Source organism: Dreissena polymorpha, chromosome 4 (genome assembly GCF_020536995.1).
Source record: "Dreissena polymorpha isolate Duluth1 chromosome 4, UMN_Dpol_1.0, whole genome shotgun sequence".
Classification (NCBI taxonomy): Eukaryota; Metazoa; Mollusca; class Bivalvia; order Myida; family Dreissenidae; genus Dreissena; species Dreissena polymorpha.
This window is the reverse complement of record NC_068358.1, coordinates 7,659,529-7,677,485: the sequence shown is the minus strand read 5'-3', so window position 1 is coordinate 7,677,485 and position 17,957 is coordinate 7,659,529. Positions and strand designations below refer to the sequence as shown.

Here is a 17,957-nt window from a genome sequence, read left to right as displayed (position 1 = left end):
TGTATATTGCATTGCGCAATCAACGCTGATATGGGCCACGTTATCAGTTTGACACGAAGAACGTCACATCAAACATGTTAATACCAAGAGATTTTGGGTGCCAATTAGTAAGCGGCTCGCAGGTCATTAAATATTAAGGCAATAACATTTGGAAAAAAAAGCGAATATGTGAATATCAATTCTGTTATTCGAATACTTACCATTCAATCGAATATTCGAATAATTTTGCCATTCCTAATTTTAATGCATAAATATGATGATATATTGAATATTGAAGTATTTATATGTATTCTTTTATAAAATTACATATTTTGTTTTCTAGGTGAGCACAGTTGTCACAGAAAAAGATCCTACCTCCTTAAATATTGTGTGTAAATCTGCAGGTAACATTAAGTTGATTGTATTTTGTACAAATAAATTTACCAATGTGTGGAATGCATTTCTGGTAACCAGCAGAATTCAGTTGACTTCATAGTATTTTAGTGGATAAATGATGCAGTATTGTCATATTATTATACACCACTATATAGGAGGCGCAGTTTGACTACTATTCTACATTGTGTGATGCATTTTTTTTAAAGAAATGGTAGTTATTTATTCAAGCTTTTTATTTTGAAATGCTGTTCTGTATTTTCATAGTATTTTAATAAAACTGTTGTTAATTACAGATGATATATTGCAAGAGCTGTTCAAGTCTGGGGTTTTCAACACAGATATCTTGGTAGCCAATGCTTTCCTTGTCTACCTGGGCATATTAAAAGTATGATACATTATTTGCTATATTCTGAATATAATCATTTCTGTACCTGTACATGTAGTTTTCAAGTGATAAGCTTTGTGTAATAGCCTTAAAGCCTTGCTAGAGTGTGTGTCTCCATTTCTCATTTGATTTGTTAGGTCTATTTGTTATACATTAAATAATAGATTTTTTTTTCAAATTTTCGCATTTTAAATTGATTATTCCTACTGTTTGTCACAAAAAGCTTCTGTTCTCTTCTCATACATGTTTCATTTAAGTTGTTTGTCAAGTTTTGAAGAATAATAATCTGCAAGTGTTTAAACAAGTATTGCCAAGGTTTGCAATTATGTTCTCTTTAGCTCTAGGTGCTCAGGGTTAGCTATTGTGATCATTCATCCCTTGTTGATGACAACTTGTATGACTCTTGATGAAACTTAATCAGAAGGTTACATCCAGGCCAAGTTAAATCTGGATTAGATGTGTCTCAAAACAACTTCTTAACATAGATGTATTCAAAAATTTTTTTTTAAGAAAGTTGATATTGCAAAACTTACCAGTATCCCATGTACACAAAATCATTAGGGTGAGGACAAGAAGTACCGAGGCCCCAGCGACATATCAGGCCCACTTCTAGTGCTGGAACATATTGTCAAGCAGTCATACTTCCCTGGGAAAGCCAGAAAATTGATTGCTGCATTCATGGACAAGTAAATTGTTCTGTTTTATTTTTCTGTTTTATGAAACTAGTTTGCAATGTTCTTGTCAGTTGAGAACTGTTTATGCCCATAATCACAATACCTGAAGCAAACTTTATATTATGGAAAAGTGTAATATTGGACACTGACACTGTATTATTGGATACCTGTATTTTCATCATAAAATTTGTTCAAATATAAAAAAATTGAATCCTCTTCAACAAGGTGTTTACAAAAAATCTGTCCAGCTTGTTTAATTAACAAAATATTCATTTGCTTCCAGGTAAATGGCTATGTGTGATTGGCATGATGAAAAAATTGAAGTTAATTTTAGCTCACCAAGGCAGAAAGTTGTAATTGTGAGCTAATGGGATCACTCTATCTGTTATATGTTTCTTGGTTAGCTTCAACTTTAAGCTCTTAATGGAACTAGAGGATACAGTTTTCATCCAATCTTGATGAAACTTTCTCAGAATGTAAATTTTCTAAGCTGAGTTAAAATCTGGGTCATATGTGTCGAAAAACTAGGTCATTTGGTCAAATCTTAAAAAAAACAACGTGTTACCACTCTAAATGTTGTAAATAGTCATATTTTCCCACTGCCTAGATCTTGTTGTATGACATTAAATTTAAACCTTAATAATACACCTAATTTTGATACTTTATTATGTATGTAAATACATAGTGGCAATGTTAAACCACTTTGTGATCTGAAAAATCCTTAAATAATATTATTTGTTTTTGTTTTACAAACATATTACACATCGGTGTATTCCTTTTCTTTTCTATAAACATTATATTAAAAGTAATCCTATTCGGATTTTGACATTTAAAACACAGATGGCAAAGTTTCAAGACTCCAACAACCCATTGCAGTAAATACTGAACAATGGGTCTAGTAATGATACCACATATAATAAATAGTATGTGTGTTCACCATCAATACTTATAAAAATTGGGCTATTCCTCTCCTTCTCTCTCTTTTCAACACAAACAACATACATATAATAATTATAATAATAACAATAATATTAATATAACATCTTCATATTGGTTTAATAACATATACCAATCATATTAAATTTAAGTAGATTAAGTATTATTGGATGTAATTATTCCGTCTTGTTTCATACATCTCCTAATGAAATTCTGCTTTGTTTACATTTTAAAAGTGCAAAAGAGCAGATGCAAACATTATGATTGGTTATCTCTTTCACGTCCGTGCAAGAGCAGACGCCATGTCAAGGTCGTTCTTTGTGTGAAATTTTCATCCCAAAACGGATTGACCTACTTGCGTTTGCGCTGACATGAAAGAGATAACCAATCAGAGCCATGCTTTTAAATACTGTCAACCAATGAAAACACCGCTTTCTAACAGCTTTAGGCAAGACATTGCTTATTAATTTTATTGAGTACCACATTTTTAGCGCTTTTTAACCAGGTTTTTCGAAGAAAAAAACTGGTTATTAGATTGGCGAATGTCGGCTGGCGGGCGGGCGGAACAAGTGTTGTCCGGGCCATAACTCTGTCGTTCATTGTCAGATTTTAAAATCATTTGGCACATTTGTTCACCATCATTAGACGGTGTGTCGCGCGAAAAAATTACGTCAATATCTCCAAGGTCAAGGTCACAATTTGAGTTTGAAGGTCAAAAATGGCCATAAATGAGCTTGTCCGGGCCATAACTTTGTCGTTCATTGTCAGATTTTAAAATCATTTGGCACATTTGTTCACCATCATTAGACGGTGTGTCGCGCGAAAGAATTAAGTCGATATCTCCAAGGTCAAGGTCACAATTTGAGTTTGAATGTCAAAAATGGCAATAAATGAGCTTGTCCGGGCCATTACTTTGTGATTCATTGTAATATTTTAAAATCATTTGGCACATTTGTTCACCATCATTAGATGGTATGTCGCGCGAAAGAATCACGTCGATATCTCCAAGGTCAAGGTCACAATTTGAATTTGAAGGTCAAAAATGGCCATAAATGAGCTTGTCTGGGCCATTACTATGTCATTCATTGTGACATTTTAAAATCATTTGGCACATTTGTTCACCATTATTGGACGGTGTGTCGCACGAAAGAATTACGACAATATCTCCTAGGTCAAGGTCGCCACAACTAAAAATAGATTGATTTTGAAACAACTATATAACTATGAAAGGATGATAACTCAAGAACGCTTAGGCCTAGGATCATGAAACTTCATAGGTACATTGATCATGACTGGCAGATGACCCCTATTGATTTTCAGGTCACTAGGTCAATGGTCAAGGTCACAGTGACTTGAAATAGTAAAATGGTTTCCGGATGATAACTCAAGAACGCTTAGGCCTAGGATCATGAAACTTCATAGGTACATTGATCATGACTGGCAAATGACCCATATTGATTTTCAGGTCACTAGGTCAAAGGTCAAGGTCACAGTGACTTGAAATAGTAAAATGGTTTCCGGATGATAAATCAAGAATGCTTACGCCTAGGATCATGAAACTTCATAGGTACATTGATCATGACTGGCAGATGACCCCTATTGATTTTCAAGTCACTAGGTCAAAGGTCAAGGTCACAGTGACTCTAAACAGTAAAATGATTTCCGGATGATAACTCAAGAATGCTTACACCTAGGATCATGAAAGTTCATAGGAACATTGATCATGATTGGCAGATGACCCCTATTGATTTTCAGGTCACTAGGTTAAAGGTCAAGGTCACAGTGACTCGAAACAGTAAAATGGTTTCCGGAAGATAACTTAAGAATGCTTACTTGTAGGATCATGAAACTTCATAGGAACTTTGATCATGACTGGCAGATGACCCCTATCGATTTTCAGGTCACTAGGTCAAAGGTCAAGGTCACAGTGACTCGAAACAGTAAAATGGTTTCCGGATGATAGCTCAAGAATGCTTATGCCTAGGATCATGAAACTTCATAGGTACATTGATCATGACTGGCAGATGACCCGTATCAATTTTCAGGTCACTAGGTCAAAGGCCAAGGTCACAGTGACTCGAAGCAGTAAAATGGTTTCCGGATGATAACTAAAGAATAATTAGGCCTAGGATCATGAAACTTCATAGGTACATTGATCATGACTGGCAGATGACCCCTATTGATTTTTGGGTCTAGGTCAAAGGTCAAGCTCACAGTGACGAAAAACGTATTCACACAATGGATTCCACTACAACTGACAGCCCATATGGGGGGCATGCATGTTTTACAAACAGCCCTTGTTTTCTAATTGAAATCAAGGTCAATTTTACACAAGTGGGTTAACTATACACATTTTGAATTGTTGTCCTTTATCAGACTTTTTTCAACTGAAAACCTGGTTTTGTGACAATTTTGTCCCTTGTTGAATAAGTAAAGTACAGATATTTTTAAACCAATAGATTTTTATTGAAGCACCGCATCAACACTGCAATGTATTGTTGTATTATAAATGGTACAGCCCAGTAAAATCGGGCTAACCATATTATAGCCGTTTTCGGCTTTTTAAACGTAGAGTTTTATGTTAAGCAGTGTGCTCGGGCAATGGTTTCTAACCGAAGTCCCGAGGGTAAACAACCCCATTAGTTAGTTAGTTCACTCTAGAGGCCACATTTATGGTAATATCTTGATGAAAGAATGTTTATCCTGACATAATCGACTGGAAAGAGTTCTTTAATAAAGTTAAATCAAACATTTTATTTAAGAAATTTATTTACTGTTTTTATTTTACAATCATGCATTTTTCTTTGCAGACCGCATCAATTGCTGGATCAATGTGGAGGGATCAGAAACAGGCTGCTGTCCATACTGTACTCGTAAAAGACTGAACAGTTGTTGTTCGTAGTTCAAGAATGGTTTTGATGTCCAATTAATAATCATGGATTTCTGGATTGGGATATTGTTGTTGCGTATTTAGTTGTGTTGTTGATCATTAGTATTATACTTACACCTAATGAGCATGGATGTGCTTTTTTCAATCATGACTCGCCCCTTATTTCATAATGACTTGCCCCTTTTATTATGACGACTCACCCTCACACTATTATGATATTACTTATTGTGAAACTAATACAATATTTTTAAAGAACATCAACGTTTATTATACTATACATTGTTATAGAAACACTTAATTCGCTCATTATTATACACATATGTGAAAAAAACATTAATATACAAGATGATATATTTTCAAACAAATAAAATTGAATACATTATGACATATAGAAAATTACAATTGTTTCAGACATTTTGGATATGATATGCATTATTACAAACAATCATATCAACACCGTCACGAAATTGTTCAATTTATTGTTGTTTTTGTACATACGTGGAGATGCATAGGCCCATATAACATCAGTTTATTTTAATGTTGTAGTCCGTTTTGCGAAAAAACACAAGAATTTTGTTAGTTTATAAATTGAAGAACAATAAACATAAACACGTGCTTATCAGTAGCATAGATACATGTACTGTTATTGTTCATGGGGTTTCATTGAAGGTTCGTGCAAGTATTAATAAATATTTAAATCAGCTGAAATTGTACCCAAATGTCACCAATATTAACTTATCAGAAAGTTTAAGAGAAAAAAAAACATGTACACAATATTGTATCAAATACGGTGCTTTTTATACACAATGATTTTTCTTATTGACCAACTGCGGATAATTACACTAATTAAGTGAATCAAATTTGTCTTCATCAATTGGTCGCAATCAAGCTTGTAGGAGAAAACAACATATTTAAGAATGTGCAAGAGGAAGAGTCAAAGATTCAACACTGTTTTTATACATTTAAAGTCATCTTACCAAATGTAAACATCCGTGGATGATCAAGAGATAGGAAGCATTATGTCTAGCCACAAGGTGTTGACTGACATGTCAAGACGGTACAGATGTCATTAAGTGCCAGCTTTTAGGAAGTGATTACATCGTATTTAGTAATGAAAATTGATATTAAGGTAAAGTAATTAAATGGTTGAAAAAATAGTTGCGTTTATAATTATAAGATGTTTTTGTTGCTATACATGTTGCATGTATTTAAAGTGTGTAAAACGGCAATCAGTCTGACCTATTAAAAACAATTTTTTCATGTTTAAATTGTCCCTTAATATTGAGAAACAGCGGTTAGCATCAAGTAGAAGCGGGTTTTTAGCTCGACTATTATATATGAAATATAAATAGTGGAGTTATCGTACTCTCCCCGGCGTCGGCGTTCCCGTGAGCGTTTGAATGTTAAAGTTTGTGTACCACCCCAAATATTTCCTATGTCCTTTGACATATTGCTTTTATATTTTGCATACTTCTTTACCAACATGACCCCAACCTATAAACAATAGCAGACAACTGTATCATGCATTTTGTAACAATTATGGCCCTTTTTTCACTTAAATTTTCTATGTTAAAGTTTGCGGACCACCTCAAATATTTTCTATGTCACTTGACATATTGCTTTTATATTTTGCATACTTTTTTACCAACATGACCCCAACCTATAAACAAAAGCAGACAACTGTATCAAGCATTTTGTAGGAATTATGGCCCTTTTTTCATTTACAATACTAGTATGCATATTATTGATAAATCTATGTTAAAGTTTGCGTACCACCTCAAATATTTTCTATGTCCCTTGACATATTGCTTTTATATTTTGCATACTTCTTTACCAACATGACCCCAATCTATAAACAGGAGCAGACAACTGTATCAAGCATTTTGTTAGAATTATGGTCCCTTTTATACTTAGATAATTGAACATTTGGTCAAGTTTTGTGTTTTGGTCCATTTTATTTCTTAAGTATCATAGCTATTGCTTTATGGCCTTGGAAAACTCGCTTACTATCGTAAGGGGACTATACAGGGCAAGTTGCATAACTCTGGTTGGCTTTTTAACGGAATGATGGCCCTTTTTTGCCTTTGTAACTTTGAATATTTTGTTAAATTTTGTGTTTAGATCCACTTTACTTCTAATGTATCAAGGTTATTGCTCTCAAACTTCAAATACTTTCTTACTATCATGATGTTACTGTACCTGGCAAGTTGAATTTGACCTTGACCTTTGAATGACCTTGACTTTCAAGGTCAAATTAATAAATTTTGCTAAATTGCCATAACTTCTTTATTTAAGATCAGATTTGATTCATCCTTTGACAAAACAACACTTACCTGACATACCACAATGGACTCCATCCAAGCTATCCCCCACGCCCCACCCCAGAATCCCCCCCCCAAAAATATATTCTTTTTTTTGAAAGATCATCTATTAAATGACCACACACCCATATTATACCCCCCTCTCCATGATGGCTTATATTATTCTGTCAAGCACTCAAATAGTCGAGCGCGCTGTCCTCTGACAGCTCTTGTTTAATACACAGATAACTTCACAATGCTCGTATTCGAAGCCTTTGCAACCTTACATGCCACTCGGTTACAACTCCAAATTCAAAGGGCCCCAATAGAGAGAAAATATTTAAGGTTTAAAAAGGTGTAAACAACAATAATTCATATCTTACTGCTTGCATATACACATCAAAGGTCATACATTATTTTAGATCACAATCAGATATTAGATCATTAAGACAATATTACAAACACAAACTGAGTTGCAACGAAGTCTTATTAAAAGTTATTTCTGTGACGAATTGTTATTCAAATTGGGCTAGATCGTTTTAAGTACGAGGCGAGTTGTTACAGAACCTTTTGTAATTCTTCAATTATTGTTACTAATAAAGAGCTATCGACTGTGAATATATATTAATTTTATGACTTCTTGATCGGTCAGATAATGTACATGTTTTTCGTCTTGGCAAAACAAATTATTCAACATAATAACTAGAAGGCTAATCTGCAAAAGGAACCATGTGTTTCATAAACTGTTATTATGGTAAAATGTACACAAAAAAGTAAAGAACTTAAAATGATCAACAACTACATATACCTAACCTTTACTGAAATGAATATAGCGCATACAATCATTTTTAATGCACCTTGCATAATTGTAATTAAGAATTGAAAAAATATTTATATATTTGTGTTTGCAAGTCCCCAAGCTTTGTACAGTTCACCGGTTTTCCTACTTTTTGGATATAAGCACTTCTTTACCCTTCACTTTGTTTTGTTTTTCATTTGAGGATAAACATAATTTAAAGTCATTTTTTCACAGGTTGGCAAATTACAATTATATTCAAAAATAAAGTGCCATACATTTATAAAAGAAAGTATTTTTTAACAAGAAAAGTAACTCTTTAAGACATTAAAAATATATTTGTTTAATAAGGATAGTTACTGGTCCATAATCAATCGAACGTGGTATAGTGACAGGCAAAGTGGTATAGTGACAGGCGTTTGTAACGTTTTTAAATCGATAATTTGGAACGTTATTTTATAAGTTATGGGTCAATTCGTTCCAATGCCCGGGTTCACGCCGTGTACCGGCGGCGATGCGTCGTTTCATTCGTTTGTCTACCAGCTATACCTTCGTCTACGACGGTGTACGCTATTCTCACGAGACAGGCAAACGACAAGAACAAGTTTTGTTTCGTTTGAAAGTGTCTAGACGAGAGGAAACGTCTACATACATGGCAAAAGAGGCGTTTTGATGACAAATTTTAATATTTTTAAATTAATTCTTAAAATGACAAAATCTAAAAAACGATCGGATTTCGTTTGCTTAACTTATTCGGCAGACTTTCGCAATACGCGTACTTAGTTAGTAAAAAAGCTTTACGGCGACTACTAAGATTCGAAGTAAACTTACAGAATCGGCGTTTTTAAGGCAGACTGGCTATAACGTAGTAACCATGTTGTAACGCAGAAGCTATGCGACATAAACGTGAAGAACATCGTTGTAATTCTTATAACGACACGGTTGGGTTCTTGTCACTCTAGATTTGTGTAATGCATTATCTATCAGAAATTTTGCAAACATCTTTTGGTTAACGCACTTAATATTAAAGGGATCTTTTCACGGTTTGGTAAATTGACAAAATTGAAATAAGTTGTTTCAGATTCGCAAACTTTCGGTTTAGTTATGATATTTGTGAGGAAACAGTATTACTGAACATTTGCCATGGTCTAATATAGCCATTATATGCATCTTTTGACGATTTAAAAACCTAAAAATTATAAAGCGTTGCAACGCGAAACGATTGAATAGTTTGGGGAGTTCTGTTGTTGTCGTTTAAATTTGTGAAACTACGAAGATTGCTTATATAAAGTATAAAATACGCATCTCCTGTATGCTTGGCAGGATAGCTCAGTTGGTTAATGCGTTTTTACTTTAGGTTTCCTGGGTCACTGGTTCGAGCCCTGTTGCGGGTAACTTTTGTCCCTTTTTTATTTTTGATTTTTTATTGGAGCTTTTAAAATTTAATGTTTACATTTATCAATATAAAGCATTAAATGACAAACTTCAAAATATGCCAAAAGCTGTGAAAAGGCCCCTTTAAATTGCGCAGGCGCTTTTCGCCTCAGCGACCCGAGTAAAATCCTCGCTTCGTACTATTGTCAGTTTTATTAATTGATTGTGGTCACCTTATTGGGCAGGTGGGATGGCCTCCGAGAAGTCATGCTTTTGACAAACAGCACAAGTTCAACCCGTATTTGAATGTATTTAAGAAAAAAAAAAGAAAATGAAGCTTTAATTAAAAATTCGTTCCAACTTTTGTTAGCCCAGTTAGCTGATAAGTAAGGTGTGCTGGCACACGCTTTATGTCCTTACATAATACAGCGTCATGCGCGGAAGGCCCTTTTTTAACATCGAATCACATGCACATATTTTAGCAAACTAAAAACGATGTTTTAACTGTTAGAATAAAATAGAATACATATTTTTACTTGTTGTAATGTAGTGATCATTACAACTTTCATAATTAAGTCGAACATGTCATTTCATTGACCATCATATATATAAGTACGCTTGTATACGATTGTCGGAACTTTAATTTAACATCAATACCATTAAACTGTTTTCTTTATCATTTACAGTTAATTGTAAGTTTATATACCAGTTTGCAGGTAATATAATGGGTGTGATGAAACCTTCCTTTGCATCGCCCGAGTCGTTCGTTCGTACCTTGTACGCCTCGTTGACGGTCATGTGACCGCTAAACGCCGATTATTTGCAAATGAATGGAATAAATACGATTCTAGTTCTTGCTATTTCCAAAAACACTGACTACAAAAGTTCGTTTCCGATTGATAACTTGTCATTGAATTGAACGATCTGCTTGATACTTCACAAGTGAATTGGCATTGGACAGTAGGTGACCCCTATTGAAATTGGGGTTACTAGATCAAATGTCAAGGTCACTGGTCCAATAAGTGTGAAAATCGTTTCAGATCAATATGTCGTCAACGAATTGACAGATAAGCTTGATACTTGAAGTGTTCAATGGCAATGGCTGTAGATTCCGCTCATTAGGTCATTGTCGACCTGAAATGGCTTGAAGTCACCCTGTGACTAGAAGCCGATTCATGTCACCCTGGGGTGACTTCAAGCCAATTCTAGTCACCCGGTCGGCTTGAAGTCATCCCAGGGTGACATGAATCGGCTTGAAGTCACCCTAGGGTGACAAGAAACGGCTTCTCGTCACCCCCGGGTGACGAGAAGCCATTTCAGATCGACAATGACCCAATGAGCGTAGATTACACCTATAGAAATTGGGATCACTAGGTCAAACGTCACTGTCATGTGAAGTGTGAACATCTTTTCCGATAAATAACTCGTCAACGAATTAACCGATTTGCATGATACTTCCCATGTGCATTGGCCTTGGATAGTAGATGACCCCTATTGAAATTGGGGACACCAGGTCAAAGGTCATTATCACTGTAACAATAAGTCTGAAAATCGTTTCCGATCAATATCTCGTCAACGAATTGACCGATGGGCTTGATAATTAATCTGGGCATTGGCATTGGAGAGTAGATTACCCGTATGATGATTGGGATCACTAGTTCAAAGGTTAAAGTCTCTGTCAGTATAAGTGTGAAAATCTTTTCCGATCAATAACTCGTCAACGAATTGACCGATTGGCTTGATACTTCCCATGTGCATTGTTCTTGGAAAGTATATTATTCCTATTGAAATTGAGATCACTAGGTCAAAGGTCAAGGTAACTGACACGATTAGTGTGAAAATCGTTTCCGACCAATAACTCGTCAGCGAATCGACCGATTGGCTTCATACTATACATTCGCATTGACATTAGACAGTATATGACCTCTATCGAAATTGGGGTAACTAATTCAAAGGTCAAGGTCACTGTGACATTGAGTGTTAAATTGGTTTCCGTTCGATATGTCATCAAACGATTGATCGGGGGGATGGGGCATCTGTCTCCGACCTTGGAGCTCTTGTTTCATTGCATTTTATTAAACAAATCCGACATCTTTTGTTGGATTCTAAGCCAATATGACACACTTGGAAATAAGAGCTGATGTCCTAGCAAAAGTATTCTCTTATCTCCCGATTACATATTCAGTCATCTTATGTTATTATAGACAACCAACTTTTAATGGCACAATTGCTAACAAACACATGCAATAAGGCATGCTCTTGATTCCACAACATCGTTTAGTCTTTAGGACAGACATTATTGAATTGTAATAACAAATTGCATTAAAAGACACACGCGTTTGACGAATTCTCACTTTATTGAAAGACAAAATCAACTTATTGTTTACATTGCAATTAGTATACAAATGTTAGGCATTTTCTCGTGGATTGAACTTACATGAGAGAAACTCATGATTTTTAACAACTAAATAATTAAAACAGCTTTTCCAAAAAAATGTCAACCTATTTTTTTAAAGAGGTTAATGCGAATATACGTGTTTTTAAAGTTAACATCACTTCGAATTCATCAATTTCATCATCATTTGTAAACGGCACGACATAACATTTATATGTTGAGTTGCCATAAAACCCAAACGAACGCAAGATCGCCATTAACAATGGCTTGGTCTGTGAAATAATTTAGAATAAAATCTGTTTATATAGAATCAAGACAATAATTTGAAGACATGAACATGCAATTCACTGAAAAAGGCATTCTGCAATAACCTGAAATCGAAGAATATATAACATATATCATAAAAAGCTTATTATAATCAAGGAATCATCGGGGCTTTATAACAGAGTGTATTTGTTAATTGGATTAATGAATGCTAAATATATAGCTTTCAAAATAAAATCACACAGAGCCCACAAGACCGCTTACACGACATCATCAATTCTCATATGCACATCAAATGTTTATGCATAAAATATATATATATATATATATATATATATATATATATATATATATATATATATATATATATATATATATATATATATATATATATGTACTGGTTGATATATACTGGTTAAATAGAAATACATATTTATCCGAAAAAGTACGTGCATTTCCAATTTTGAACTGTGTTCATAACAGAGCATACCGACCGGAATCAATTGACCAACACATTAATCGTTCTTAAAAAAGACATAAAACACATCATATACTCTGCCTGATACGCTTTATGATTTGCTAATCCCAAACTGAGCGAGAACTGCTTCGCGATCTAGATCTCCCAGTTGGTTTTATATCACGCATGTATGGACGTGACCTCGTATCAACGACTTTTCCTTTCACCAATACTGCGCCATGTTCGCGTTCTAGAAGTGCAGGCCAGACCTACACAGGGAAAAAAGCAAATAGCCCAGAACATAAGAATTGCTACAAAACATTTGTGTACTGGTACATGTTTCCGATGACGATGTGAAATGAACATCATATAGATAAACGTTATGTGTTTGCCTATCAATAAAAACAAAGGTAGCTATATAGATATACTATAAATGTGTTAATACAAATTCAAACGTAATGTTGTCGCTATACTTTCCTGGATGTTAAAAAGAGTCATATGCTTACTAAAACAAGTATAGGTGTAATCGTCAAACAACATCTTACCAAACACCCAGCATATATTCCGTCAGTCTTAATGACTTCGAAAAATGCATCGCCTTCCTCTCTCGGATTGAAGTTCATGAACAGAGGCGGATCCTGGACCGCGGCCAGCCAGCACACTTCCACACATTTGTTGTAGTAGGCAGTAAGGTCATCGGAGTCATTCGGCAATGTTACTTGATCAGTCAAATTCTTAAAATAAGTATTAGCGTTTTAACGGCCGCTTCCATAAAGATTGCAACTAAGCTTTTTATGTAACAAGTTATTTCCTCTTTTCTCGGCGAGCAGATAATTAGCACAATTATTCATTGCACATCTTGGAAAATCACATTATGACATATCCATATTATTGTTTATTCAACACCCCTTTACGAGACGAAACGAATCATTAATACTGGTATGTTAGTCAGTAATTGCCTAAATCCTATGAAGTTGTCCTATTAATCTATTGGATGTAAAAAGCTTACTAGATCTTATTTATAAAACATATAATATTCCAAAAAGATGTTGCGTTGTATTAATTTATAAACACAATATTTAACTTTTGCGCATGAATATTCCCAATTTCGAATTCGCCATCATTACTAAGCCTCTATTTATTCTTTTTCTTGTGTTTACATAATTTAAATGGGCTGCATATGAGCAACCGAACCCATGTGTATATATTGTGAGTCTGAATTGTAAAAAGTACTTCAAATACACAAGTTGTGTTGTATTATATAAATGGCACATGAACGCACACACTTAATATACTGATGCTAAGTATACGTACACTTCTCATGATTTTCAGCGCAAACTGTGCTATGTGCTTCCTTATCACTGTAATTTGTTGCTTTATCCCAGTCGAAAGGCACGCCCCATAATCGGAACCATACGTAGAATCTCCCTAAAAGATGCATTGTTTAGTTGTGTTTAATAGTAATAAATGAAAAATTTAATCGTAAATGAACATTAATTCTGAGATTGTCCGTCCACAATAGATAGCTGTATATAGGCACGACATTCGTACAATATTTACCCGTATTGAATATCGGATTAAGATTTCGACATCGGATTCGTCAATAATTGGAAATGTCTAATAAAACGATTTGTGTAGGCCAGAGTTGCGACCATTGGGATTGACATTATTATAAAGTGTACCTGAAAAGTTTCAGCAGGGATCTCTGGCATTGCCTTCTGAACGTTTTCAAAGTTTATCTTCCAATATATTCCTTGACACTGTTCGTAGACGGTCTACATTCAAGGTAGTAACGTAAACATACCATATAACATTATGTGACGTGAAGATATACTCATACTTAACAATTTACGTCGCATTTAGTGAATCACTTCTGGGACGTAAAGTCTATTTTACTTGATTCAATGATTCAAACGAAGCTTATTTTTAAATCGTTAAAGCACCTTTAAAATTCGTAACAGTTCTTCCTCTGCGAAGGCCTCGGGTTTGGTACAATTCAAATTATTCTTCGCATCTGTCCATTCATTTTCATAAAGACTTCTCATTTTCTGTGCAATATCCGCTGGTGTAATGCAATAACTAAAATAAAACAATGCGAGCTGAGTTTCGTTATTCCATTTTTAAACAAGAGTAAATAGAATTGACTTACATTGTACACCGAATCTTGAACAATTTAAGATTACTTATGACATCATTATACTTACTCTCCATGTAAACATTTTCAAATTTAAAATGATAAGTTCTATTATCAACAGCATATAGCTGCAATATTTACTCTTATTTCACATGTCAAAATGATCATTTATGTAGATTTGATTCTCTTTAAATGTTTGACACCTAGATTTGTATACTAATGGACTTATTTATTAATTGTTTTAAAAAGTGAGGTAAATGGTAAATAACTGAAGTTGGTATTCAGTTTGTTACGAACAGACACTTTTTTTAAATACTTTTTACTGATCCATATGTTTTTAAAAATTGAAAATAAAATAGTTTTAAACAGATTCACTGTCAAATCTGAACAAATAAATTTGGCTTTTATTGAGGATTCCTATGCAATTCTTCACTTTTTTAGATAAGAACATGTATGTTTAAAATAAATATTAATATACAAATTATGTTACGAATACAATAAAAATATTATCCACATGCAGATATTGTTTGCTCTTTTGATAATAGCAATAAAACAATCAAACAAACAAAACTAAATACCGTATCAACACCAACAGAGATGATGTATGATAGGTGGCATGTACAAAAAACATTATTTACAGATTGAAATCATTTTTAGTGTAGAGTATTATGTTTATAAACATTAAATCTGTTTTAATTCGATGTTTTGCACGAATCCATTTACTACAAAACATATAAATTCATACGGAAATTCAACGAGTATATACAGTGTCTAAATACATACGTCAATTCTTGACTTCTCCAAAATTGATTATATTCTTCAAGGCGCATTTTTAGCTGTTTTGTTGTATCAGTCTCCTTTTGAAATTTTGTGTTTGCTTCTTTTAGTTGATGATTTAAACTGGCCTCTGTTTTCTCACTCTCTTTTTGAAGATCAATTAACGATTTCTTTAAGCTGTCGTTTGTCTCCGTCAGTTCTTCGATTTGTGTTTTGAGTCTTCAAAAATGTAGCATCTCTTTTAGGGTTGCGAAGTTTGTATTACCATACAAAACATTACTTTGCTACATACGGTCAGTCATGTTATAGTGCGCTTTCTTTATTTTTTATTTTTAATGACATTTACAATAGAGATACTTGGATATCTAAACATTGGACTTATTAACTACAGAAGTTGATTAATTTGAATTCACAAGCAATTATACATATGAATACATCTATAATTTTATGTAATTAACACAATCAATGCTAAACGTTTGTTGTAAATAAGAAATAAATTTCATCCATCTGCCATTAAGGGCAACTTTTGTTAATTATGAAAAAAAACATACCGTACATTTTTCTTACGTTGGTTCTTCTCGAGATGTCGTAACCTTCAAAATATGTATTTTATAATTTCATACACAATAAAGCATTGGCTTACATTGTTGACCGAATCTTCAATAATATCATAATACTAATAACATCAATTCACGTACTCTCCGTGAAAACATTTTCAATTAAAAAACGAAACTTTTAACGTTAGCATAAGCATATTACTGCAATCTTAAATCTTATTGAACACGTTTAAATGATAATTCATTTAGATTAGATTTGATATTAACCGTTTTGAGATATATGTGTGTATATTAATTGATATACTAATTTCAGATTAAAAGTAATATATGCTATTGGAAATTGCTAAAATAAGAAGCAAAGTAAATGGTTAATAACTGAAGTTGCAATTCATTTTGTTACATACAGGCACACTTTTTATCTATCTCTTAACTGATTTATATGCTTTTTTTATATTTTCAAACGGATTCAGTGTTTAATCCGAACGAAAACTAAGGTCTTAGTGACGAGCTATACGGCACTCTGTAATTTTGTAGTTTAATAATTTATGTTTTAATTTAAATGTTCTTGTATTAAGAAAATCATTTTATTGCCTTTATGCTTTATCTGCGCGAATGTTTTTTCGAGAAGGCATATCTATGTGTCTTGGATTTACTCATTTACTGCGCTTGTCATTATTTGTGTATGTTGATGTTGAAAGCCTTTCATATTTTTCAAGAGCGGTTGTTGTTCATTCTTTTTAATACGATTCCCTGTCTGTAGTCTATGAAACAAATATTGCGAGTCTGACAGACCAGGCTTTTAACTAATACAATATAAGAATGAATACAAACAATTCTTAGCACAGGTGTTGTTTTAGGTTGTATATAATCTGCAAAGGCACAAAATGTAGGCTTCGAATTGTAAACAACATTACTTGGTGTTGGTCTCCCCTGCGTGTGCTTGCATAACTTCCAAATGGTATTTCAGCCTTCGTAATTGGGCATTGTCATTGGTGAGCCGTTAAATTCTACAGCGAAACAAACAAAGATGACGCCACAGTGGATACATTTAACATAAACATTTTTAATACAGTACACACTATGCTTTTATTTCGAAATCGTATTTGTATCTGTATTTGACTACAATATTAGTATTCCGACTAACATCGAACTAAATAAATGTATCAATTATTAGTTTAACGTACTTTAAGTCTTGCTCTGTCTGACCGCGTTCCACTTTCTGAAGGCGCGTTTCGAGCTGACTTCTTTTATCAGTCTCCGTCCGATATTTTCTTTCAGCTTCCCGAAGTCTATCGTTTAATTCGCCCTCTATTTGCTGTTTTACTTTCTGTAGATTTTCCATAGATATCTCTTGCTCTTGCAACCTTTGCTTTAGTTTGCCGTTGTCCTCCGATAGTTTGTTTATTTCTTGCGTTAATCTTCAAAAGTTGAATTAAGTGGTTTCAAATATTTTGAAAGCTCTAAGCTATTATCTTTGTTCAATATACTGTTTAGTCTATGATGTTGCTTAATTTGATTAAAAATGATATCAACATAAAAAGCAATACACATGTGAAAAACGTTCTGCCTTTCCACACATGCATTTGCAAATTATATACATTTATACAGGTACGTTGTTCGTTCAATTAAATAAATAAGTACTA

General features: G+C 33.7%; 2 protein-coding genes across 2 annotated transcripts in view; one reads left to right on the top strand and one right to left on the bottom strand.

Moving 5' to 3' along the window:
• LOC127879591 (ran GTPase-activating protein 1-like) overlaps positions 1–5,515 on the top strand; it is a 47,837-nt gene extending 42,322 nt beyond the window's left edge. Inside the window, exons 14-17 of the mRNA XM_052426543.1 lie at positions 323–383; positions 669–760; positions 1,322–1,446; positions 5,181–5,515. Coding sequence (XP_052282503.1) covers positions 323–383; positions 669–760; positions 1,322–1,446; positions 5,181–5,247 — 345 coding nt within the window. The 3' untranslated portion in view covers positions 5,248–5,515. The remainder of the gene's footprint in view (positions 1–322; positions 384–668; positions 761–1,321; positions 1,447–5,180) is intronic.
• Positions 5,516–12,781: 7,266 nt separating this feature from the next.
• LOC127879593 (uncharacterized) lies at positions 12,782–17,643 on the bottom strand. The gene is made up of 9 exons (XM_052426544.1): positions 17,499–17,643; positions 17,229–17,321; positions 16,309–16,350; positions 15,764–15,976; positions 14,790–14,925; positions 14,529–14,621; positions 14,161–14,274; positions 13,392–13,580; positions 12,782–13,115 (listed from the first exon to the last, which is right to left on the bottom strand). Exons 2-9 carry the CDS (start codon positions 17,258–17,260, stop codon positions 12,969–12,971), a joined length of 966 nt encoding a protein of 321 aa, XP_052282504.1. The 5' UTR covers positions 17,261–17,321; positions 17,499–17,643; the 3' UTR covers positions 12,782–12,968.
• Between the last annotated feature and the right edge of the window lie 314 nt (positions 17,644–17,957).

Coding starts and splice junctions, on each gene's coding strand:
- LOC127879593 (XM_052426544.1), bottom strand. CDS start 17,260: ATGCAAGCACACGCAGGGGAGACCAACACCAA. Junction 16,351..17,228: donor GCAGGGGAGACCAACACCAA/GTAATGTTGTTT, acceptor CATATTTTGAAG/GTTACGACATCTCGAGAAGA. Junction 13,581..14,160: donor CGCTGAAAATCATGAGAAGT/GTACGTATACTT, acceptor ACTTATTTTAAG/AATTTGACTGATCAAGTAAC.